This window comes from Asterias rubens, chromosome 1, assembly GCF_902459465.1.
Source record: "Asterias rubens chromosome 1, eAstRub1.3, whole genome shotgun sequence".
In the NCBI taxonomy this organism is placed as follows: Eukaryota; Metazoa; Echinodermata; class Asteroidea; order Forcipulatida; family Asteriidae; genus Asterias; species Asterias rubens.
In genome coordinates, this window is record NC_047062.1 from 6,996,502 (window position 1) to 7,023,965 (window position 27,464).

The 27,464-nt window shown below is 39.0% G+C and overlaps 1 protein-coding gene across 1 annotated transcript in view; it reads right to left on the reverse strand.

The window, feature by feature from the left end:
* The window catches only part of LOC117291549 (echinoderm microtubule-associated protein-like 6), a 59,290-nt gene that overhangs the window by 4,819 nt on the left and 27,007 nt on the right, over positions 1-27,464 (reverse strand). The window contains exons 24-32 of the mRNA XM_033773346.1: positions 26,881-27,010; positions 26,128-26,400; positions 25,005-25,225; positions 24,251-24,408; positions 22,541-22,661; positions 21,886-22,074; positions 20,758-20,930; positions 19,837-19,999; positions 17,610-17,713 (exon numbers count right to left, since the gene is read on the reverse strand). Coding sequence (XP_033629237.1) covers positions 17,610-17,713; positions 19,837-19,999; positions 20,758-20,930; positions 21,886-22,074; positions 22,541-22,661; positions 24,251-24,408; positions 25,005-25,225; positions 26,128-26,400; positions 26,881-27,010 — 1,532 coding nt within the window. The remainder of the gene's footprint in view (positions 1-17,609; positions 17,714-19,836; positions 20,000-20,757; positions 20,931-21,885; positions 22,075-22,540; positions 22,662-24,250; positions 24,409-25,004; positions 25,226-26,127; positions 26,401-26,880; positions 27,011-27,464) is intronic.

The window sequence follows — 27,464 nt, forward strand, 5'->3', positions numbered from 1 at the left end:
GCTGAAAAGCCTCAAACAACACGGATGCTGAAACACCAACTGCAGATTGCGGACTGAATCTTTCTTGTGAATCCTGAGCTGAAAAGCCTCAAACAACACGGATGCTGAAACACCAACTGCAGTTTGCGGACTGAATCTTTCTTGTGAATCCTGAGCTGAAAAGCCTCAAACAACACGGATGCTGAAACACCAACTGCAGATTGCGGACTGAATCTTTCTTGTGAATCCTGAGCTTAAAAGCCTCAAACAACACAGACGCTGAAACACCAACTGCAGATTGCGGACTGAATCTTTCTTGTGAATCCTGAGCTGAAAAGCCTCAAACAACACAGACGCTGAAACACCAACTGCAGATTGCGGACTGAATCTTTCTTGTGAATCCTGAGCTGAAAAGCCTCAAACAACACAGACGCTGAAACACCAACTGCAGATTGCGGACTGAATCTTTCTTGTGAATCCTGAGCTGAAAAGCCTCAAACAACACAGACGCTGAAACACCAACTGCAGATTGTGGACTGAATCTTTCTTGTGAATCCTGAGCTGAAAAGCCTCAAACAACACAGACGCTGAAACACCAACTGCAGATTGCGGACTGAATCTTTCTTGTGAATCATTGAAGAGATTAAAAAGAGCTGAAAGGTCTCAGAGCTCCAGGAAGACCCTTGGACTAACTTTGTTTTTCCTCACGTCATTTGTTTATGACAAGTACAAGATTCGTGAGGTCTTGATAAATATTCTGCTTTAAGATTTCTCCTGCAAAGAAATCGGCCCTAACAGGATCTTTTAAATGATGGCAAACATTTCAGCAGCAAATGACAGTACTTATAATTTTTACGACATTGACGATTTCAAAGAAGATGGTGAAGTGAATGAAATCTTAAGCAAGTTTGGGATTACTGAAGGTATCATTGGAATGGTTAGCAACACGCTCGCTTGGCTGGTCATCCTTTGCACCAAAAACCTCCACAATATGACAAACTACTTGCTGGCTTATCTTGCGACCATCGATAGTTTATTCAGCTTTTTGGTGTTCTTTAGTTATGCCACATACGAGACTTTAGTGGCACCAACTTTCATGGCAAGGGAACTTTACTGTCGACTTATCTACGATAAGTTTTCACAATCAACGATTGCTTCTGTGTCAAGTTATACTCTGTGTGTGGTGACATATGAACGATATATAGGAATTGTGCATCCACTGCATTATCAACAGATGATATCTAAGAAGAAAGTCACAGTGATTGTTTTAATTACATGGTTGATATCACTTCTGACATCAAGTCCACACCTTTTTGCAGCATCAGCCAGTAAGAAAGCAAACACTAGACAATGCTATTGGAACCCTCATGGACTAAAATTCGATTACACAGGTAGAATCCTCTTTTTTCTCTTCAGCTACCTCTTACCTATCCTTTTTATGAGTTGGGCTTACTACAAAATCCAGGCCACTCTCAAGAGAAATGCTCATCAACTCAAACAACAAAATGTACAAGCAGCAGGAAATGAGCTTTTGAGGGCAAGACAGAAAGTGGTCAACATGCTGATGATTGTCATGTGTGCAATGATTGTTTTATGGTCACCATTAAGTATCGTTTCACTCTGCATTTTAAATCTGTGCAGTTCAAAAACTGCCTCCATATTAAACAGATCTTTCATCCTTCTGTACTACATGAACTCTGTGATAAATCCCATCATTTATGTCTTTAAGTACAAAAAGTTTCGCAAAGGACTTCAAGACATGATATGTTGCTGCATTTGTCGAGCTCCGAGGCCAAACCGGACTGGGGTTGAGATTGCTATGGATGAACATAATGCTTAGAGGAGTCTCACAAACCAACAACAAGAACTCAAACAAGGGATGGTAATTTTGTACCAGATTTGCTTGAATAAAATCCTGGACCAGAAGGTGGTATCCAGGAAAGCAGTGATAAGTCTGGAAGTTGAAAATGATAGAAGCCCGTTTGATAAACTATTAACTTTTAGAGGATATGAACAAAGATAGACAGTTAGTTTTAGAGCAATACAAAGTTCAGTGGCGATATTTTGAAGTTCTGAAAAGACCCGACCACCGAGACAAGAATGAATGAGGCTGCAGTTCTATCTGTAACATCTCGCAAGGGAGTAATCTACCCTCAGACATAAATAAACAATTTTAGGAACAACGTCAAAAGAGGAAGTAATAAGAAGGAAGCTAAACAGAGTTGACAGCACAATAAACAAACTGTCAAAAGAATTGGACTGCAGTACGGATGGGCGCTATGTAAATTTCCATTATTAGTATTATTATTATTAATAATAATAAATGGTTAAAATTCATCCCATCTAATGAAAAAGCTTGAAAGCATTAATTGACCGCTATTAGTTTATGAATGTTTTTTTACTGACATTACTCTCACTGCAATTCAGTTAACAAAGAGTCCTCTTGTATAGCGCTTTTCAAGCTATTATTCGTAGAATCTAATTTCAAGGCAGTGATGTGAAGAGCAGAGATGCAAAATATGAAGACTCTCAAACAACACCCTGCAGCAGATAACAGACTGTATCCTTTCGAGTAACATCCTCGGACTCTTAGTTTTTCTCCAAGTCATTTATTCCTGACTGATTATTATCCTGCTCTCAGATTCTAATGCTTAGCAACTGGACAGTAACAGCACTTTAGAATAAAGGCAAAAGAAGAATACTCTCAAACAACACTCTGCAGCAGATTACAGACTGTATCCTTCCAGCTCAAGAAACACCCTTGGACTCTTAGTCTTTCTACAAGTCATTTATTTCTGACCGATTATAATCCTGCTTTTAGATTCTGTTGCATAGCAACTGAGCAGCAAAGGCACTTTAGAATGATGGCAGACATTTTCTGCAGCAAACGGCAGTTCTGATGGTTCTTACGACAAGAGCGATTTCAAAGAATTGTTTGGCAAGTTTGGGATGGTTGAAGGTATCATCGGAATGGTTTGCAACACTCTCGCTTGGCTGGTCATCCTTTGCACCAAAAACCTCCACAATATGACAACCTACTTGCTGGCATATCTTGCTGTCATCGATAGTCTATCCTGCTTTTTGTTGTTCTTTTATAATGCCACACTCAAAATCTTCCACCAATCAACTTTAACTTGGCGGGAATTTTACTGTCGACTGATCTACAATGCATTTTCACAAACAGTGACTGCTTCTGTGTCAAGTTATACTCTGTGTGTGGTGACATATGAACGGTATATAGGAATTGTGCATCCACTGCATTATCAACAGATGATATCTAAGAGGAAAGTCACAGTGATTGTTTTAATTACATGGTTGATATCACTTCTCACATCAAGTCCTCGCCTTTTTGCATTTTCAGCCAGTGAGGAAACAAACAATAGTCCATGTTATTTGAACCCTCATGGACTAAAATTCGATTACACAGGTAGAATTCTCTTTTTTCTCTCCAGCTACCTCTTACCTATCCTTTTTATGAGTTGGGCTTACTACAAAATCCAGGCCACTCTCAAGAGAAATGCTCATCAACTCAAACAACAAAATGTACAAGCAGCAGGAAATGAGCTTTTGAGGGCAAGACAGAAAGTGGTCAACATGCTGATGATTGTCATGGGAGCAATTATTGTTCTATGGTCCCCAACCATGATCTGGCAAATACCCTGTAGATTTAGTTATTGCCATTCTCAAACTAAAGATATATTATCTGAATTTTTCATTCTTCTGTACTACATGAACTCTTTGATAAATCCCATCAATTATGTCTTTAGATACAAAAAGTTTCGCAAAGGGCTTCAAGACATGATGTGTTGCTGCATTGTTCGAGCTCCGAGGCCAAATCGGATTGGGGTTGAGATTGCTATGGATGAACATAATGCATAGAGGAGTATCACCAACCAACACCCACAAGAACAAACAAAAATGAACTCTTGTTTTGTATCCTGTGTGTATTTCTCACAGCTGATTGAAGCGAAATGTATCACTGTTCTACTAGCCAACAACCCAAATGGAGAAAGACAAGGAAGTAAGTTTCAGTTTTAAAAGAGGAAAGAAAACCCAAGAGACTGTAGTATGAGGAAAAACCCAAGCAGTCAGGTAAGAACTGAAAACCCAATACACATTGTGTCCCATGTGTGATTCGAACCGAGGTCCTAGAAGTGGAAGGTAAGGAAAGATACCACTACGTCAACACGACCACCTGTAACTGTAACATCCACTCTTTGAAATAAACTACCCTCAGACTAAAAAAAAGCAATATCTGAAAACAACGTCAAAAGAGGAAGCGGCAAAAGGAGGAAGATAAACAGAGTTGTCAACATGATTATCAAACTGTCAAAATAATTGGACTGCAGTAACAATAACATTTTACAATGGTAGGATTTGAAACTTTGCATGGTGGAAATACGATATAGAAAGGTTTGCGATAACACCATGTAATGACTCTCTCAAAGACGATCAGAGCACACTGATCGAAACGTCGAGTTGAAACCAACGGTTCTTTTCAGAACCACCCCAACTCATTAGAGATAGTCATTACATGGTGTTACCGCAAACCTTTCTATATTTTACAATTGGTTAAAATTTATCCCATATCTAATGAAAAAGCTTATTAAGATTGAGTGACAGCGAGTAGTTCATTAATCTTTCTTTACTGATGCCATACTGACGCTACTCTCACTGCCATTCAGTCAACAAAGAGTCCTCTTATATAGCTCTTTTCAAGCCATTATCGCCAGAGCTTAATTTCAGTGTAATGATGTAAAGAGCGGTGATGCAAAATATAAAGACCCTCAAACAACACTCTGCATCAGATTACAGACTGTCATTCTTGTGTTTTCATCTACATGTTTATACACCAAGCTCTAAGTAAATGGTAGTTATTAAAGGATTTTGGGTACTTTTTTGTAACACAAAATACAATGTCCACAGATTTAAATTAAACTGACACCGTTTGAAGATAATGATAGTAGAAAGCTTATCTTACAATTTTACTTGCTGAGGTGCTATAGGTTTTGAAAAACGAGTAAAACAATGTCACAAAAATACATTTTACATGCTAAAATAATTTTTGTCTCACTGAGACAAAATTATTTTGGTGACTTTTTTTACTCATTTCTCAAAAACTACAGCACCACAACAAGTATTATATTAAGGGAAGCTTTCTACCATCATTATCTTCAAACTGTAAGTTTAGTGTAAATCTGTGGACATTGTTTTTCTTGTCCTACAAAAAGTAACCCGACCCTTTAAGTCTTGATCCTTTTACTTCATGAGATATAATGCTTTTTTAAAATTTTAAATATAAACATTTAACTTACGGCTCGACCAGAAGTAATTGTCAAATGGGGTCGCAGCCTATTGACCCCTTGCACGCACGTCCCACGCAGCGACTGTGCCATGCTCACTATTTTGGTGGTCAATAGGCTTACGTGTAGACGCCGCATGGCCTAAAATGCGCACTTCACTGAATAATGTACAGAGACATTGACCACCAAATTGACGCATCCAAGATTATTCTGATGATGACGACAGGTGAATTGGGTCAATTAAGGGTAACCTCTAAATTCAATAGGAAGTGAAGGTCAAATGGGGTCGCAGCCTATGGAAGATTCGTAGGATGTTAGGGGGATTTTACATGATGTAAGAATAATTAATGTTCCATGATTTGTTAATAAGATAGATTGTTGTAACAAATTCAAATTCAATGCCATAACCTTCTCACATGGAGTCAAATGTTATGTAAGATTTGTAAAATGCATCAAGACCTTTCATAGAGTGAAACAATCTTTTATAAATCACTGATGGCTCTCTATGTATGAATTTGTAGTACATTTATTGTTGTTTTTCTTCATTATAATGTTATGACATCCATCATTCTGAAATAAACTGCAGTTTCATCAACTACTATGGAATCTAGGTTCAAGTAAAGTTTTAAGTCAGCATGAGCTTAAGTTTTTTGCAAAATCTAGAGAAGGCTCAGGGAGAAGAAGACGTGGGGAACCACTGACCACCCCCACCCCAACGGTACAAAAACAATAGTTTTCAATCTCCTAGAGAAGGCTCAGGGAGAAGAAGACGTGGGGAACCACTGACCACCCCCCACCCCCATCGGTACAAAAACAGTAGTTGTTAATCTTCTAGAGAAGGCTCAGGGAGAAGAAGCTGTGGGGAACCACTGACCACCCCCCACCCCAACAGTACAAAAACCATAGTTTTCAATCTCCTATAGAAGGCTCAGGGAGAAGAAGCTGTGGGGAACCACTGACCACCCCCCACCCCAACAGTACAAAAACAATAGTTTTCAATCTCCTAGAGAAGGCTCAGGGAGAAGAAGACGTGGGGAACCACTGACCACCCCCACCCCCAACGGTACAAAAACAATAGTTTTCAATCTCCTAGAGAAGGCTCAGGTAGAAGAAGACATGGGGGACCACTGACCACCCCCACCCCCAACGGTACAAAAACAATAGTTTTCAATCTCCTAGAGAAGGCTCAGGTAGAAGAAGACGTGGGGAACCACTAACCACCCCCCACGGTACAAAAACAATAGTTTTCAATCTCCTAGAGAAGGCTCAGGGAGAAGAAGACATGGGGGACCACTGACCACCCCCACCCCCAACGGTACAAAAACAATAGTTTTCAATCTCCTAGAGAAGGCTCAGGGAGAAGAAGACGTGGGGGAACCACTGACCACCCCCCACCCCCAACGGTACAAAAAAAATAGTTTTCAATCTCCTAGAGAAGGCTCAGGGAGAAGAAGCTGTGGGGAACCACTGACCACCCCCACCCCCAACAGTACAAAAACAATAGTTTTTCAGCTGTTGGCTGAACACCTAAAAACTAAATGTTAAAATTCGCTTCTTGAAATCAAAATTTCAAACTTCCAATATACCCATTGGCAACTTTATCTGGTAATATTTTCGTAAAGGTGGTGATCACATGGAGTTATGGAAAAGATAGTGTCGCCATAGTGATATAACTATGGAGCAATCAACAGGGCGACTGGTGACCAGAAAACATTCATTTCTCAATATTTGTATTAATTGTAACTAAGAAAAATCGTCACTGCTTTCTAAGTTCATGAATTTTACTACCTGAAAAATTAATAAATGAATTAATGAATAAATGAATGAAAGAATGAGTGTGCATTTTAACTGCATCAACCACCCCATTGAATTTCCAAACATCAAAAACGGCAAAATCTGGAAAGAGGTCTACAAAGAAAGCAAACAGAGGCTGAGTTTTACCAATACGACATGTCAACAGAAATGGACTGAATTAATTTACTCACGCAGCGACTGTGCCATGCTCACTATTTTGGTGGTCAATAGGCTAACGTGTAGACGCCGCGTGGCCTAAAATGCGCACTTCACTAAATAATGCAAAGAGACATTGACCACCAAATTGACGCATCCAAGATTATTCTGATGATGACGACAGGTGAATTGGGTCAATTAAGGGTAACCTCTAAATTCAATAGGAAGTGAAGGTCAAATGGGTTCGCAGCCTATGGAAGATTCGTAGGATGTTAGGGGGATTTTACATGATGTAAGAATAATTAATGTTCCATGATTTGTTAATAAGATAGATTGTTGTAACAAATTCAAATTCAATGCCATAACCTTCTCACATGGAGTCACATGTTATGTAAGATTTGTAAAATGCATTAAGACCTTTCATAGAGTGAAACAATCTTTTATAAATCACTGATGGCTCTCTATGTATGAATTTGTAGTACATTTATTGTTATTTTTCTTCATTATAATGTTATGACATCCATCATTCGGAAATAAACTGCAGTTTCATCAACTACTATGGAATCTAGGTTCAAGTAAAGTTTTAAGTCAGCATGAGCTTAATTTTTTTGCAAAATCTAGAGAAGGCTCAGGGAGAAGAAGACGTGGGGAACCACTGACCACCCCCACCCCCAACAGTACAAAAACAATAGTTTTCAATCTCCTAGAGAAGGCTCAGGGAGAAGAAGACGTGGGGAACCACTGACCACCCCCACCCCCATCGGTACAAAAACAGTAGTTGTTAATCTCCTAGAGAAGGCTCAGGGAGAAGAAGCTGTGGGGAACCACTGACCACCCCCACCCCAACAGTACAAAAACAATAGTTTTCAATCTCCTAGAGAAGGCTCAGGGAGAAGAAGCTGTGGGGAACCACTGACCACCCCCCACCCCAACAGTACAAAAACAATAGTTTTCAATCTCCTAGAGAAGGCTCAGGGAGAAGAAGACGTGGGGAACCAGTGACCACCCCCACCCCCAACAATACAAAAACAATAGTTTTCAATCTCCTAGAGAAGGCTCAGGGAGAAGAAGACGTGGGGAACCACTGACCACCCCCACCACCAACAGTACAAAAACAATAGTTTTCAATCTCCTAGAGAAGGCTCAGGGAGAAGAAGACATGGGGGACCACTGACCACCCCCACCCCCAACGGTACAAAAACAATAGTTTTCAATCTCCTAGAGAAGGCTCAGGGAGAAGAAGACGTGGGGGAACCACTGACCACCCCCCACCCCCAACGGTACAAAAACATAGTTTTCAATCTCCTAGAGAAGGCTCAGGGAGAAGAAGCTGTGGGGAACCACTGACCACCCCCACCCCCAACAGTACAAAAACAATAGTTTTTCAGCTGTTGGCTGAACACCTAAAAACTAAATGTTAAAATTCGCTTCTTGAAATCAAAATTTCAAACTTCCAATATACCCATTGGCAACTTTATCTGGTAATATTTTCGTAAAGGTGGTGATCACATGGAGTTATGGAAAAGATAGTGTCGCCATAGTGATATAACTATGGAGCAATCAACAGGGCGACTGGTGACCAGAAAACATTCATTTCTCAATATTTGTATTAATTGTAACTAAGAAAAATCATCACTGCTTTCTAAGCTCATGAATTTTACTACCCGAAAAATTAATAAATGAATTAATGAATAAATGAATGAAAGAATGAGTGTGCATTTTTAACTGCATCCACCACCCCAAACATCAAAACATCAAAAAAGTCAAAATCTGGAAAGAGGTCTACAAAGAAAGCAAACAGAGGCTGAGTTTTACCAATACGACATGTCAACAGAAATGGACTGAATTAATTTACTTAAAACATCACCATGGTTTCTAGGTAATTTTTATTGATTTTGACTCTTATCATTTAAAAAGCACAAAATGAAATGGATTGACATAGTGGCGTGACTTCCAATCCCATAAATAAATTGATGTTACTAATATACTCTCACTAATTTAACCTTTAGAAAAGAGTCCTCTGAAAAAACCCAATTCATTTGCTGAACAAACAATCACAGAGAACCAGTCAGAGACAATTGTATACAGTACATGGTATTTTGGCTGGTAACCTGTTCTTGCTTAGTGACCAGTAAAAAAAGAACTTGATGTCAACGGAAAAATTTGACTCAATCAAAATAATGATGTTAAGTGCAGAGATGCAAAGTGATGAACACTCTAAAACAACACAGACGCTGAAACACGAACTGCAGATTTCGAACTGAATCTTTCTTGTGAATCCTCAGCTGAAAGGCCTTACCCAACACAGACGCTGAAACACCAACTGTAGATGGCGGACTGAATCTTTCTTGTGAATCCTGAGCTAAAAGGCCTTACCCAACACAGACGCTGAAACACCAACTGCAGATTTCGAACTAAATCTTTCTTGTGAATCCTGAGCTGAAAGGCCTCAAACAACACAGACGCTGAAACACAAACTGTAGATTGCGGACTGAATTTTTCTTGTGAATCCTGAGCTAAAAGGCCTTACCCAACACAGACGCTGAAACACAAACTGTAGATTGCGGACTGAATCTTTCTTGTGAATCCTGAGCTAAGAGGCCTTACCCAACACAGACGCTGAAACACCAACTGCAGATGGCGGCTGAATCTTTCTTGTGAATCCTTAGCTAAAAGGCCTTACCCAACACAGACGTTGAAACACCAACTGCAGATTTCGAACTGAATCTTTCTTGTGAATCCTAAGCTGAAAGGCCTCAAACAACACAGACACTGAAACTCCAACTGTAGATTGCGGACTGAATCTTTCTTGTGATTCCTGAGCTGAAAAGCCTCAAACAACACAGACGCTGAAACACCAACTGCAGATTGCGGACTGAATCTTTCTTGTGAATCCTGAGCTAAAAGGCCTCAAACAACACGGATGCTGAAACACCAACTGCAGATTGTGGACTAAATCTTTCTTGTGAATCCTGAGCTGGAAGGCCTCAAACAACACGGATGCTGAAACACCAATTGCAGATTGCGGACTGAATCTTTCTTGTGAATCCTGAGCCGAAAGGCCTCTAACGAAACAGACGCTGAAACACCAACTGTAGATTGCGGATTGAATTTTTCTTGTGAATCACTGAAGAGAGTAAGGTGAGCTGAAAGGCATCTGAGCTACAGGAAGATCATTGAACTAACTTTGCATTTTTCCTCGAGTCATTTATTTATGACAAATAGCAACTCACAATCAAAGGCACTTTGAAATGATGGCAAACAATTCAGCAGCCAACAGTATTTATTATTATTACGGATTTGACGATTTCAAAAGAAGTGATGAAGTGACAGAACTATTTGAAAAGTTTTCCATGGTTGAAGGTATCGTTGGGATTGCATTCAACACTCTCGCCTGGCTGGTCATCCTTTGCACCAAAAACCTCCACAATATGACAAACTACTTGCTGGCATATCTTGCTGTCATCGATAGTTTATCCTGCTTTTCTTTATTCTTTAATATTGCTTCACGTGAAATCTTTATGGACTCAACTTTAACTTGGCGGGAGTTTTACTGTCGACTTATCTACAATTTATTTCCACAAACAGTGACTGCTTCTGTGTCAAGTTATACTGTGTGTGTGGTGACATATGAACGATATATAGGAATTGTGCATCCACTGCATTATCAACAGATGATAACAAGGAAGAAAGTCACAGTGATTGTTTTAATTACATGGTTGATATCACTTCTGACATCAAGTCCTCGCCTTTTTGCATTTTCAGCCAGTAAGGAAGCAAACACTAGTCTATGTTATTGGAACAATCATGAACAAATATTAGAGACCACAAGTAGTATTCTGTTTTTCCTCTTCAGTTACGTTATACCTATCATTTTTATGAGTTGGGCTTACTACAAAATCCAAGCCACTCTCAAGAGAAATGCTCATCAACTCAAACAACAAAATGTACAAGCAGCAGGAAATGAGCTTTTGAGGGCAAGACAGAAAGTGGTCAACATGCTGATGATTGTCATGTGTGCAATGATTGTTTTATGGTCTCCACTTGTTCTGTGGGAAATGCTGTGCTTTTCAGATTCTGAAACTGCCTACAAACTATCTGGATCTTTCGTTTTGCTTTACTACATGAACTCTGTGATAAATCCCATCATTTATGTCTTTAAGTACAAAAAGTTTCGCAAAGGACTTCAAGACATGATATGTTGCTGCATTGGACGAGCTCCGAGGCCAAACCGGATTGGGGTTGAGATTGCTATGGATGAACATAATGCATAGAGAAGTATATCACCAGCCAACCACCACACGAAAAAACCCAAAATGGACTCTGGTTATTTTGTACAAGATTTTCCTGCACCAGAAAATGGTATCCAGGAAAGCAGTGAAAAGTCTGGAAGTTGAAAATGATAGAAGCCAGTTTGATAAATTGTTAACTATTACAGGATATGAACAAAGATAAACAGTAAGTTTTAAAGCGACACAAAAATCTGAAAAGACCAGATCGTTTAAAATATTGACCTTTCCCTTATTAGGCTCCAATTGTTACCCTTCAGCTAACACAACTGATTTCCGATGCCACAGAGAAACTATTTAATGAGCGTAAACAAACTTTCTTTCTACATTCATTTTCCTCATGGAAATAATTATTTTGTGCCACTCTAGAAAGAAGGTACCACACTGGGTTTACTCCAATGCAAAAAGTCGGGTAAACGTTCAATCATCTCTGTATCAGTTTAAATTTGATTGAACTTTAAACCAAACAAATTAAAGCATTTTTCTCAAGGATGAACATGCTATACGACCTGGCAGAATGATATCTTCTTAAACAAATGGCACAAAATATTTCTGTGGGACAAATGAAAAGAGGTCACTGGTTAGTTTGAGCTTTTTGTTGTGTGTACAATTTTTCAAATGTGAACACACACTTGCTCTGCGTGACAAAGACAGATCACACACTCAGGTTTTCTGTTTATGAACAATTGGCGCATCTCAAAACTCCTTATTAGTCTGAACAAATACAAAGTGCATGTACAGATTCTTATTTCATGTCATTTATTCTGATTGTGAAGCCAATGATTCTCAGAGACGTTGACTAAGAACCCAATAAGCCTTTTTGAGGTATGGCGGACGTGATACGCGCGCGTCACATGTCGCGACTGATGCCACGCTCACCATGTTGGTGGTCATTAGGTTTACGTGTAAACGCTGCGTCGCCTTAAATGCGCACTTCACTGAATAACATACATTCTATTTCTATTGTCATACGCACAATTTTACCACAACTTCACAGTGTTGTAGCATTGTGTCCGCCATACCTCAAAAAGGCTTATGGAGAAAAGACAAGGAAGGAAATTTCAGTTTTAGATGTGGGAGGAAAACCCCCATAAAGTGTTTCCAGGGAAAGAACACTAGTCATGTAAGGACTATTAAAACCCCCCTACACGCAGTACCCCGGCATGATTCAAGCCGGGTTCCTCTAGAGGTGGAAGGCAAGGAAAGATACCAAGTGGCGTTCAGGTTGACATAGTACTATATCAACCCATCTGCCGAGATAAAAAGGATGAATGACGGTGCATAATGGAATAATCTACCCTCAGACAAAAAAAAAAGAAGCAATATCGGCAACATAGTCAAAAGTAAAAGTGGTAATAAGAAGGAAGATAAACAGAGTTGTCAGCATGATTAACAAACTGTTAAATTAATTGGACTGCAGTAACAATAAGATTTTACAATTGGTTAAAATTTATCCAATGTCTAAAACAAAGCTTATTAAAGATTGAGTGACAGCGAGTAGTTTATTAATTGTTCATTACTGACACTACTCTCACTGCCATTCAGTCAACAAAGAGTCCTCTTATATAGCTCTTTTTCAAGTCATTATCCAAAGAAACAAATTTTTGTGATTTATAGAGTGGTGATGAAAAATATGAACACTCTGAAACGACACTCTGCAGCAGATTACAGACTTTACTCTTCAAGCTCAAGAAACATCCTCCGACTCTCAGTCTTTCTTCAAGACATTTATTTCTGACCGATTATAATCCTGCTCTCAAATTCTGATACATAGCGACTGAGCAGCAAAGGCACTTCAGAATAATGGCAGACATTTTCTCAGCAAACGGCAGTTCTGATGGTTCTTACGACAAGAGCGATTTCAAAGAATTGTTTGGCAAGTTTGGGATGGTTGAAGGTATCATCGGAATGGTTTGCAACACTCTCGCTTGGCTGGTCATCCTTCGCACCAAAAACCTCCACAATACCACAAACTACTTGCTGGCATATCTTGCTGTCACCGATAGTCTATCCTGCTTTTTTATGTTCTTTTATAATGCCACACATAAAATCTTCCACCAATCAACTTTAACTTGGCGGGAATTTTACTGTCGACTGATCTACAATGCATTTTCACAAACAGTGACTACTTCTGTGTCAAGTTATACTCTGTGTGTGGTGACATATGAACGGTATATAGGAATCGTGCATCCACTGCATTATCAACAGATGATATCTAACAAGAAAGTCACAGTAATTGTTTTAATTACATGGTTGATATCACTTCTCATATCAATTCTTCGCCTTTTCGCATTATCAGCCAGTGACGAAACAAACAATACTCCATGTTATCAAAACCCTCACGGACAAGAGTTAGAGTACACAGCAACTGTTCTCTTTATTTTCTTCAGTAACATCTTACCTATCATTTTTATGAGTTGGGCTTACTACAAAATCCAGGCCACTCTCAAGAGAAATGCTCATCAGCTCAAACAACAAAATGTACAAGCAGCAGGAAATGAGCTTTTGAGGGCAAGACAGAAAGTGGTCAACATGCTGATGATTGTCATGGGTGCAATGATTGTTTTATGGTCACCATTTAGTATCCATCAAACACTCTGTAGTTTTAGTTTGTGTAGTTCCGAAACTGCCTTTATATTATCCAGATCTTTCATTCTTCTTTACTACATGAACTCTGTGATAAATCCCATCATTTATGTCTTTAAATACAAAAAGTTTCGCAAAGGACTTCAAGACATGATGTGTTGCTGCATTGGTCGAGCTCCGAGGCCAAACTGGATTGGGGTTGAGATTGCTATGGATGAACATAATGCGTAGAGGAGTATCACAAACCAACAACAAGAACAACAAAATAAAGGCTTGTTATTTTGTATCCTGTGTGTATTTCTCACAGCTGATAATCATCAAACCCTATCACTGTACAACAAGCCAATAGCTCAATAAAAGAAAGACAAAGAAGTAAGTTTTAGTTTTTGAAGAGGAAAGAAAACCCCAGAGACTGTAGTTTGAGGAAAAACCCAAGCAGTCAGATAAGAACTGAAAACCCAATACACGTTGTGTCCCATGCGTGATTCGGACAGGGGTAAAAGACACAACTACTTCAACATGACCACCGAGGGATGAATGAACAAATGAGTAAGAGTGAATTTATAACTGTAACATCCACTCTTTGCAAAAAACTACCCTTTGACTAAAAAAAACCAATATCTGACACAACGTCAAAAGAGGAAGCCGCGAAAGAAGGGAGATAAACAGAGTTGTCAACATTTTACAATTGGTTAAAATTGATCCAATGTCTAATGAAAAAGCTTATTAAAATTGAGTGACAGCGAGTATTTTATTAATTGTTCATTACTGACGCTACTCTTACTGCCATTCAGTCAACAAAGAGTCCTCTTATATAGCTCTTTTCGAGCCATTATCCCAAGAATCTAATTTCGCGATTTAAAGAGCGGTGATGAAAAAACACGAACACTCTCAACCAACACTCTGCAGCAGATTACAGACTTTACTCTTCAAGCAAAAGAAACATCCTCCGACTCACTCTTTCTTCAAGTTATTTATTGCTGACTGATAATAATCCTGCTCTCAGATTCTGATGTATAACAACTGAGCAGCAAAGTCACTTCAGAATAATGGCAGACATTTTCTCAGCAAACGGCAGTTCTGATGGTTCTTACGACAAGAGTGATTTCAAAGAATTGTTTCTCAAGTTTGGGATGGCTGAAGGTATCATCGGAATGGTTTGCAACACTCTCGCTTGGCTGGTCATCCTTCGCACCAAAAACCTCCACAATATGACAAACTACTTGCTGGCATATCTTGCTGTCATCGATAGTCTATCCTGCTTTTTTTTGTTCTTTTATTATGCCACGCATGAAATCTTCCACCAATCAACTTTAACTTGGCGGGAATTTTACTGTCGACTTATCTACAATGCATTTCAACAAACAGTGACTACTTCTGTGTCAAGTTATACTCTGTGTGTGGTGACATATGAACGATATATAGGAATTGTGCATCCACTGCATTATCAACAGATGATATCTAACAAGAAAGTCACAGTAATTGTTTTAATTTCATGGTTGATATCACTTCTCATGTCAAGTCCTCGTCTTTTCGCCTTATCAGCCAATGATGAAGCAAACAATAGTCCATGTTATCGGAACCCTCATGGACGTAAATTGGAGTACACAGCTAGTGTTATCTTTCTTCTCTTCAGTTACATCTTACCTGTCCTTTTTATGAGTTGGGCTTACTACAAAATCCAAGCCACTCTTAAAAGAAATGCTCATCAACTCAAACAACAAAATGTACAAGCAGCAGGAAATGAGCTTTTGAGGGCAAGACAGAAAGTGGTCAACATGCTGATGATTGTCATGGGTGCAATTATTGTTTGCTGGTTTCCATTTTTTCTCCAGAAAATACTCTGCGTTTGGAAATGGTGCGATTCTGAAACTGCTTACAAATTATCTAGATCCTTAACTCTTCTGTACTACATGAACTCTGTGATAAATCCCATCATTTATGTCTTTAAGTACAAAAAGTTTCGCAAAGGACTTCAAGACATGATATGTTGCTGCATTAGCCGAGCTCCGAGGCCAAACCGGATTGGGGTTGAGATTGCTATGGATAAACACAATACTTAGAGGAGTCTCACCAACCAACACCCACTAGAACAAAACAAACTAACGCTGGCCATTTTGTATCCTATGTTCATTTCTCACAGGTGATTCAAAACAAGTTTGCCAACTGCTTGAACAGATGTTCATGTTAAATCTTAAAAACAGCGGTGCCATTTATTTTTTGGCCACGCAATGACCACGAGACAAGGTTTACTTACAGCGAGACATTCTTAACTTACCACAAGGAATGTTCAGTTACTGCAGGACAAGTTTGGTTTACCACTAGACATTTTTCACTTACCATAAGACTTGTATTCAAATACCCCATCAGAACAATGAAACTTTAACTTACCACAAGACAAAGTTCACTTACTGCTTTGGTAAGTTATAAAAGTGTCACACGTAGATTAGTTGTAGGTTATTGTTAAAGCAAATTTGTGTCATCTTCACTAATCAAATTATATTTTGCTCATGAGATGTCACATGTAAATATTCTGATTTTAAGCCAATTTGACAAAGAACAAGAGAAAAGATTTATATTTTAAATAGCTATGTGTGTAGACTTGAGAAAGTAACAAGCATCAAGGGTAGTTTAGTTGTTTAAAACTTAAAATGAATAACATGTATTGTCAGAATACCAGCATTTGCATGCTGTGACGGGGTCCATGACGTTTTGTACACTCGAGGGGGTGAATGGAACTCGAGGCGAAGCCGAGGGTGCCATTTCCCCTCGAGGGTGTACAAAACCCATGGACCCCAGTCACAGCGTGCAACAATTGTTTTGTTATACCTTGGTAACATTGTTATTCCTCTTCTCGAAGTTCTGTTGTCATCTTCAAACATTATTACGACGGACTATTCATTGTTTAATAAGCAGACGAACAAGAAACAATTCCCTCGTACCCGTGGTTGTTTCGTACACAGCGCTGGTAATCGACCAACGCTGGGAACGATCAAGGTGGTGAACACCGGTGTGCATCACTTTTTATGTTACCCGGCCTGCGTCGAACCATGTAACATGCGTTTTTGTTGCGCGTCACATGATTGGTTCTCGACCAAACAAATTTGTATAACAAAAAAATTTGCATGTTGTATTTTGTGCATTGTTCATGGCATGTGTGGTAAATGTTTTGTATGTTTGTTGTTTTGAAACAGCATCACCTGTCAAAGTTAATTCAGAGGAAAAGTTCTAAAAGACAAAGAATTCAAAAACCTGTTTTGGGTGAAAACCGGGACTTGCAACTTTAAATTTTACCAGAAGCAATAAATCTCATTCGACAATTTCACCAAGGCAAGTCAGCACGCTCAGTGACATACCAATGTTCACATGTGACAAATCAATTTTATGTTTTGAGAGCAAACTTGGAGACAAACTTTGATGGTTTACACTCGTTGTTAGTACTCCTCATCCTGTAACATTGGAGACAAATTTCATAATTGTAGCTGTGTAAGTAATAACAAACCTTGTCCATGTAGCCCATGTGATTTTATCGGTCGTTGCAGTGTCTGTGACTGGCTTCCCTTTAGGTACTTCATAGAGTAGTCTCTTGTATGCTCCAGTACCGACCTTAAAAAAGAACCGACATCAACATCTAATGGTTATTCATAATTCTTTTATTTGTATACAAATTCTTTCGTAATCAGGCACCAGCAGCCGATTTCATGAATCGCTAGGATTACTACTATCTCGAGTTAGGATGAGTAACTCGTCCTAACCTAGGATTATACTTAGGGTTTGCATGTTACAGTGCAAGGCTGGGACTCGTCCTAAGTCCTAAGATACATCCTAAGTTTGAAGCGGTTTAGTGAAATTGATGGCCGAGTATTTTAATGAGCATCTTGAGTTGTATTTATCTATTTGAGTACAAATCTTCGCTCTAATGCAGATTCATCTCGCCTTACTTTTCCCATGACTCGTAGATAAGCAGGAGATTGTATATTTACTGTAACAGCAGCTAAGGAGTGGAATGAACTTCCCTCCTATATTAAATCTGTTCCATCAGTGGATGTGTTTCAGAAGATTCTCCAAACATACCTCTTTCCTAATTGATGCATTATTGCTGTTTTGTATGTTTAAAGGTCTGTTGACATACTGCTCATTACTATTGAAAATGCTGTGATATCGTTAAACTATACAGATAGTTGAACCTTAGTATCAAGACACACAGGCCTAATTACGTCATAATGACGTCATCATTGATGCAAAATAATAGTAATTAAATATCTAAGATGAGTGTTATGGTTCGATGTCAAGGAGCCAACCTCAATACAGGAGTATTCAGATGGTTTCCATTGGTCAAACACCAAGACTTCACAATATAACAGCAATATTATTAACAATGGGGGACTTTTGGGATGCTAGACGGCAGTAGACTTACCAGGTAAATCCATCCACTTTGGTAATAAGGGAATCAATGTGTGGTCAAGAGGTTTTCAACTAGTGGTTTAATCCCAACGAGGCCTGGTTCTTGATAATTTTACCGAAACGAAGTCCAGGTAAATTATAAAGAACCAGGCCTCGACGGGTTTAAACCACTAGTTGAAAACCGATTCAACACACTTTGATTCCCATTCATAAATACCTTGACGGTCAAAAACATCATCATTTTTTGGTCAAAAAGTAACATAAATGCAAAAATTATAATTGTTAAATGATTTCTTTCAACACAACACCCCTCCAGCTATGAAATGGTAAAGCCCTCCGCCGCCCCCGGGTAAACAACTCCTTATAAGGGAATGCTGTGCGCGTCGCACGTATCGCGTGATGTGGCACAACTGTTTCAGCCGTTGCTCTCGACCAATAGGAATGAAGAAACTGTCTTATAAGAACAGGTGCAAGGTCGCGTGTCATGCCCATGAATTAACACTTTTTACCAGTCATAAACAAAGGTTTATACATACCCACGTGACGCGCTCTCCACCAGTAGGAATAACGAAACTGTCTGAGGTATTTATGAATGTACATTTAGGTATGATCAAAACTACGTAAACAATGGAATTTACCTTGCAAGTCTCCTGCCAGCTAGTGTTCCTAAGTCATAGTTAAAGCGAATTATTTCTTAAAATATTATCATTAGAAGGTCAATCTCCCCTCTAAATTATTAAAGATTAAGATTAAAAATAATTATTGTCATGATAAAAAACATCAAATTTGTCTTCCCTGTGTAAAGGAGACTACATTACATACAAGAAAGGCATAGCAACAATGAACAATTTACAAATTATTTGATCTATACTATGACTAACAATAACAATCAAAATAATAATAATATGCAAGGGGTCCTTTGACCCCTTGCACGCACGTCACTATTTTGGAGGGCAATAGGTTTACATGTACACGCCGCATCGCCTAAATAATAATAATGCACAATGACATTGACCACCAAAATGGCGCATCCAAGATTATTCTGATGATGATGTCAGGGCCCAATTTCATAGAGCTGCTAAGCACAAAAGTTTGCTTAGCATAAAATTTCTGCCTCGATAAAAACAGGATTACCAACAAAATTTCCACATGATTTTCGGGGATGAGCAAACAACAGCTGAATACCAGTAACAAGCAATATGCAACAAATGGAAATTTTGTTGGTAATCCTGTTTTTATCAAGGAAGAAATTTCATGTTAAGCAAATTTTTATGCTTAGCAGCTCCATGAAATTGGGCCCAGGTGAATTGGGTCTATTCCTTTACCTGTATGTATCTACAGTCGGCAGAGAAGTCCAATTGGAACACAAAGCTTGGTATGCCTCGGCACATTCCTACTCTGTTGAGTGAAGGACCTTGGGTCAGATCATAGAAATCTACACAGCTATCCTCCGAACCGACGGCCAGGTACTTAGCATCAGGGCTAAACCTGGAATAAAATTGAAATGTTTCATACTTGTTATGTATGATTTCAACTTGTGATAAATGATTTCACTAGTTATGTGATTTCAATTAGTTACCAATGATTTCAACTAGCTACAATTAGTTGAAGATGCTAGGTAAATTAGACCTACACATTTTTAATAGAATTTTCAACTTTAACTAATTATAAAACCAACATTATTTAAGCGAAGGAGAGATAATAATAATTATATTATAATAACAATTGCATTTCTATATCACCTAACACCTCCAGAGGAACAAAATAAAATTTATGTATATGATGAGTTAAATAGATAATAAGAGAGTCTCTAGCCAAAGATTCTAGGGAGTCAATCTATTATCTGCATATATGAACTTCTATGATCTAATAAAACCAAGGTTTAAAAGCTATTTTCAAAATTGCAATGTTTAGAACAAACCCTTTACATAAACAGTCAGGTCAATAAGTGCAAGACCTCATTGCAATGTAAAAATAGTGATCAACATTTGACAATGCCAGTTTCCTAACACGTCAGTGCAAAAATGTTGCATCTCGTACGAAAATGCTCCATGCAAAAACAAAGTATCTCTGCACCACTTGTTTTGTTGGTGCATCCGGGCAATTTTAAGTGAAATACAACAACTTTTTTATCAGGAGATACGTTTTGAGAATTTCAAACTCATGTGTAACGTAAGTGCCTTTTAAGGAGATGCAATGTTTTTGCATCGACACGACAAGATATTCTCCTTTTTTTTTTACGCTACCTCAGATCTGTAATAGCCTTATTACGCTCTCTCTTCTTGGCCCACGTGTTCATGGTTGCTACAGTGAGTAGGCGGAATTCTCCATTCTTCAAGCCAACACCCAGGGTTTCCCCATCGGGACTGTAGGTGATAGACCGAGCGGAGGATCCCATGCTTACTTTGGTTATCATCGCCTTTAAACAAAAAATTTGAAAAAAATTTAGAATTAGTAATGTTTTCCATTTTATCTGAGTGCTCAGTGGCAATAGCGTTCATACCTGCACCAATCTTCAAGATAACTCTCACTGCCTGAAAGAAACAGTATTTGTTCTTATTCCCCAAACCACTGCTGTTATTTTGAGTGCTGCAATTACAAATAAGCCTGAAGCTGAAAGCGAGAAAAAAAAAATACATAATTTTTAAAGTTTTCACTGAAAACTTTACCACTGAAATGTTCACATGTTGGTTGTGAGGGATGTTCCTTGAAACTACAATGAGTTGGAATTAGTTAACTCTTCCAATAAAACCATTATTTACTATTTTTCCAGCAGCAGGCGTGTTCCTCACAGAAACAGGTACATAAATGAAATGGTTTCTTTCTAGGTTTAGTAATAACAATAACAATATTGGCTTCTTATTTTATGGTGCTCAAATCCATCACTTAATGACACTCTGTGCTCCAAACTGGTGAATCGGCCAATTATTTCATCCCTTAACCATCTCAGTGAGTATACAGCCTGTGCAACAAATATGCGCAACTTCTAAATCACTCACATTACCATCTATGCCCTCAAAGGTACCCATTTATCCCCGGGTGAAGAGAAGCAATTACAGTGAAGTGTCTTTCTCAACGACACCAAGCATCAAGACCAGGATTCAAACCCAAAGTCAGATGACTGAAGCCCGGTTCGTACTTCCTGCGAATGCGACACAAATTTTGACATCACAAATTAATTTGAAAAAAAAAAAATTCACAACAGTTGAACTCCTGTGAAACATTCGCTGCAAAAACAGCCATGTGACGTCAAAATTTGCTTCGCATTCGCATTCGCAGTAAGTATGAACCAGGCTTCAGCAACCAGAACTTGAAACTGATTACTCGGCCAAAACACGCCACAAAGCCCCTTACTACCATCCATAATCACCTACCATCTTCTGTACATCCCATATCCTTATTGTGCCATCATCACTAGCCGATGCAAACACCTCCTTGGAGGGGTGGGTAGCCAGTCCCCAGATCTCTCCCTCACCATGACCCTGTACCAGCATCGTAACCTGCCCGTTCTTCTCTCCAATCTCAATGATCTCGCTGTCTTTGGTACCCACTAAGATCTTTCCCTGAGGGGGGGGGGGGGGACACCAAACAAAATAATAGAGTTACATCTTCATCAAGAAATGGGGCTATCTGAACGACCAGGATGATCCTTACCTAGAATAATTAGTAAGCTAATAACAACAGGTGGGAATTATACATGTTAGAACTAAGCAATCAGCAAACAAGCAAAGAAACAACAACAAAGTTTGTTGTTTTGAAGCAGAAGAAAGTTGTCTAGAAAGCCGAGTCTTGAAAGCAATCTTGATATGTTTAGACCCAATGGAATGTCACATGTGAAAGTCACCAACACTCAAACCTCTACCAGTGTTTATAATTGCAAAAAATAGTTAATGGCCTGACGTTTCGACCCTAGCAGAACGTCAGGCCAGTAACTATTGTTTGCATTTATACCATAGGTCATTTTGGTTGGTAAGCAGTTTGCAACAGCTAATTCTATTTTCGTAATCTTTATAATCATAACCCACTGACCTTGCACCTGCAGACCGATTTGACTACATCGATGGAACTGCCGGTACCCAGCTGAAAGGCTCGACATCGCTTCATCTCTTGGTCCCAGAGCTTCACCGGTCCACTGTCTTTATTCTTGGACCTGTAAATCAAGGAGTGTCCAATAAATAGCATCGGAGGAAAACTTTCAGACTCTAAAATATCTTATTTGTGTCTCGGAGGTGAGCCAGTCTTTTAGCCCTTTAGAGACCAGTTATTTCTGTAAAATTATCACCATGAGGCCAGATATGACTAATATTGTGGGGGTATTAAAGAGAAGGTACATGTTTGGTAATTACTCAAAACAAATATTAACTTAAAAACTGACTTGGTAACTAGCATTGGAGAGCTGTTGATAGTAAAACATTGTCGGAAACGACTCCCTCTGAAGTAACATAGTTTTTGAGAAAGAGGTAATTTTTCACTAAAAATAATAAAAGACTTCTAGCTAGAAGTCTTTTATTCCTATCTGAAAGCACACATTCGTCCAGCAAGGGTGTTTTTTCTATCATCAATTTCTCCCAACTTCGATGACCAATTTGAGTTCAAATTTTCACAGGCTTGTTATGTTATGCTTATGATGAGATACACCAAATGAGAACACTGGCCTTTGACAATTACCAATAGTGTACCTTCCCTTTAACACAATTTTCTTTGAGAAAACTATTGCGAATTTGGTTTCAGGACTACAATTTGAATAGTAAGACAGAAAAGTTAGTTTTTATAAATATATATTTTAATTAATACAATGTTAAAATTTTGATGTGTTTGCAGTTGCTGGGCACCTCTGAAAAACAGTGTTTCACTGAGAGGTTTCCCCAAGGGTAAATAAGAAATAAACAAAATAAAATATTGGAATACGACAATTCATGACATCAGCTTTAGGTCAAATATTGTGGCTGTAGGCCACTATAGGCATTTTGCTGCAAGGGCCGTGGCGTAATTTCCTGCCAAACCATACTCCAAACACAGTGAAAACCACTCCCCAGTGTTCTGGGTTCTTTCACGTGTGTTACACAACACACAAGTGCTATAGCTTTACGTCCAATCGACGGAGCAATATTGGTTAAAAGGCCTTACTGAAGGACACAGGTGCCACCACTGAGATTCAAACCCACACTCTGCTGATCAGAACTTCAGGGCGGATTTCACAAAGAGTTAAGACTAGTCTTTTCTCGAGTTAGGACAAGTAAACTTAGGACTTGTCTTAAGTTTTAAATATCTACCTAACTCTTTGTGAAATCGACCCAAGAGTTTGTATCCGGTGAACTTGACCGCTTTATTTTTCTTAATCACCCTGTTGGTTGTAGTAAGGCTGCTCTTGGGGACTGGACCTTTAAAAATAGTGCACCGCACCTCTGGAACAAACTTCCCCTTCATATTAGGAGCGCTGATGTTTTTAAATCTGTCGTTAAGACTTATCTTTTTAAAGAAGCTTTTTGCTGATTGTGCATATATTGTATTTTCATTTGTTTGGATTGCTGTGTATTTTCCTGTTGTAAAATTTTTAATATTTTTTATAATTATTTTGTCATGTGCTTGTGTACATTTTATGGAATGGGCGCAATGTAAATGAATAAGTTATTTATTATTGGCCACAACAAGCTTGTCCCTCTCATGGTCTGCAAAGGGTGAAAAGAAACTTGGACTCATTTGTGAAAAATCAAAATCTGCTTAAATTTTGCTACTCACGCTCTTTCCTTTCCACCGGACACAATCAAGCCATCCTTCAAGGTTGTGTAGAGTGTGAAGACAGCGTCATTGTGCGCTCTGGAGACAACTCGAGCTAGAGTATTCTTTTTCCAGACGTAAATGTCACCGCTCATTGCTCCAGTGAAGGTTGTTTCATTCTGGAGGTACGGATAAAGCAATAAATAAGATTTTTTTCAAATTCTGATGCTACAGGTTTTTATTAACATGCATAGGTTACACCGACTGCTGATAACAAACCCTTACAATTTCATTCACTGATTTTTTTATTCAATCACTGATTTGCCTTTTCAGAACAAGAATTTGCAACATGTAGACATCCATTAAGGAGCCAGTGATGGGCAATGCAATGTTTGTTTGTTTGTTTGTTAGATGATCTTCTGAACAAGGGAATTCTGCAATATTGGCCGATAACCAATTAGAGCTAAGCATGATTGTTCTGTGCTTAGCAAATTTGATTGCTTTAAGAAATTGATCCCAGCCTTCATTTTGCAAAAAATGAAACTAAGCCAGGCCCGAATTGGCGGCTAAGGCTACGGCTTCGGCAGGATTGCTGTATCAACGTAAGTTGAAGTATAGGACATCCTTAACACCAACATTAGAAAAAGGCCGTAGCTATTACCGAAGGCACAAGATGCAGCAGGAGCTTCATGCCAATAATAGACTGGTTATAAACCATAATCTTTACCAATAATATGATGCTACACTGGTGCGAGAAACCAGACTCAATACTCACAGCTCCAAAGGCAATTGAGAGCATCGTCTGCATCTTCACATCCTGCGTGTTCTGTCCGGAGGAGTTCATCAAACCCCGCCTGCCCATCAGCTGACCACCAGCGACTGTCCAGAAGGTGACATGCTTGACCCCAACGGTCACAAACTCTTGGTCCGAGTCCGGTCTGAACTCCCCAAGGAAGATGCGCTTGGTATGACCGATGCTTCCTGCTACCTTGGTACCTGCCAAAGAACAAAACAAACTCCAATGAAACTCTGATCTGGGGAAGAAAGGCTGAGATGCGCTTTAAGGCTTTGATTAACCTTTGTTCAAGGAAATTGTCTGTTCTTACCCCCTCTCCTTTTGGGAAAGAACATAATTATTATAAGAAACAGCACAGACAATTTCAATCAGGCATGATTTATGGAAAACAGTAAGAAAATGTGATACATCCCTGTAAAAACAAATCATCTTAACAAAACATATAGTAACAATAAAAGCAAACATTTTTTTATTCATTTATTTGATAATTTTTGTTGTGAAGCCAAGGGTTTCAGGCAAAAAATTGAATCACTACAATAGCAAAGAACCCCATGAACAGAAGACAAGGAAGGAAGTTTCAGTTTTAGAGGTTGGGAGGAAACCCACGCAATCATGTAGGGACTGAAAACCCAACCCACCTAGTGCCAGCGGCAGTATTCAAACTGGGGGTCCTAGAGGTGGAAGGCGAAGAAAGATACCACTATGCCAACGTAACAGCAGCTGGCCCCAAGGTTGTGAGAAAACAAATCCAGTTGTTTCTCATATTGACCCACTTCACCTGACGTCATCATCAGAATAATCTTGGATGCGCCATTTTGGTGGCCAATGTCAACGTGTGTTATTCAATGAAGTGCTCATTTTCAGGTGACGCTGCGTTTACACGTAAGCCTATTGACCACCAACATGGTGAGCGTGGCATCAGCCGCCGCGTGTGACGCGCGTGCAAGGGGTCAATAGGCTAATCTTTCAAACATTGTGCAAAAGGTTGGAATCCCACCCCAGTGATTTGCCTGGGGTTTTTTTCTCCATAGAACTCTAGAAAGAGTGTACAGTGCTAATAAATACACATAATCGTAAGGATAAAAACAAATTATAGGCTTACCTTGTTGCCACCTCCACACAGCCACAGAATGATTATCGTCGATCCCAACCGTCAATAGCAACTTTCCTGACCCGCTGAAGTTCACTGAGCACACCCCCTTGGTGTGGAACCCTTTGATGATAGACAGGGTTTGCTTGGTGGTCGCATCCCAGACATTGACGGCGGGTGTCGCACCGATCTGTCCACTGGCCACAACGCTTTTATGCTTCGGGTGTTGGTTGACCGTCAAACAGATGATGTCATCGGTGTGCTCAAGATAAAAACCTTGCGTACCTGTCAACGATATTATAGCAAGTGAGTTTGAAAAACAAATTATGGAATTAGCTCTTGCAAACTGCATACTAACAAAAAGGACCTATGGTATAAATGCCAAAATACTTATAGGGCGCTTTCAACCTTAGCAGAGTCTGTAGAAATTGTCACCCTTTGAGACAGACTCTGATCAAAAGAGAAAGACTCATTTTGCAAATGTGTTCTTTATTTTGATCAGTTAAACTCTAAATACATTTTATTTTGGTTTGACCTTTACTGCTGTGTACTTAAAAAGGAATGGAAAACTATTTGAACTGCAACATTTCTTCTCGGACAGTGAAATACAATGTATACTTACTTAGGGCAAATTTTCTGCCACTTTTTATTTTATTTTACAGCAAGCAGCACCCTGAATCAGTTCCAAACGACAAATTGAAGCTAGAGACTTAACAAATTAACATCTATTATAATTAACGATTTTGATTTGAGACCAATTAATACCTGTTGCTAGATTCTGGACGATACATGCTCCTGCGGCATGGTAGATGATATCTGCTCCTTCATTCAGGTACAAGAGGTTGTTCCGACAATCAAAGCCTCGATAACCATGGATGTGCTTCAGCGTCAGATCCTGATTATTACAGAAGAAAGCACAGATCAGATGGACATTTTGGTGTAATGGTTAATACCAAAATGCAAATTTAACATGTCTTATATCGTTGCATTTCCTGCTCCTTAAACATAGGATTCCAACTGCCTTGAGCTACCTGGCAGTCTCGTGGTCTAGTTGGTAAGACACTGCTCTAGAATTGAAAAGGTCATAGGTTCACATCCCACCCAAGTAATATTATGTCCATGATTTTTTTTAAAGGACTCGAGAAAGTACGGAGTATACAGTGCTTACACACATCGGTGTAAGGTCAAAACCAAAATTAATAGAACATCTATTTATTTGGTTTGCGTTAACACCATGTGTGTCTTGCCAGGTAGAGTTTGTTTTTTAGAGAAATGTCTGGTTATATTTTCTACTACCGCAGAGTAGTTTTTCAGATTGTTCGGGAGACTTCTCAGTCCTGAAAAGAACT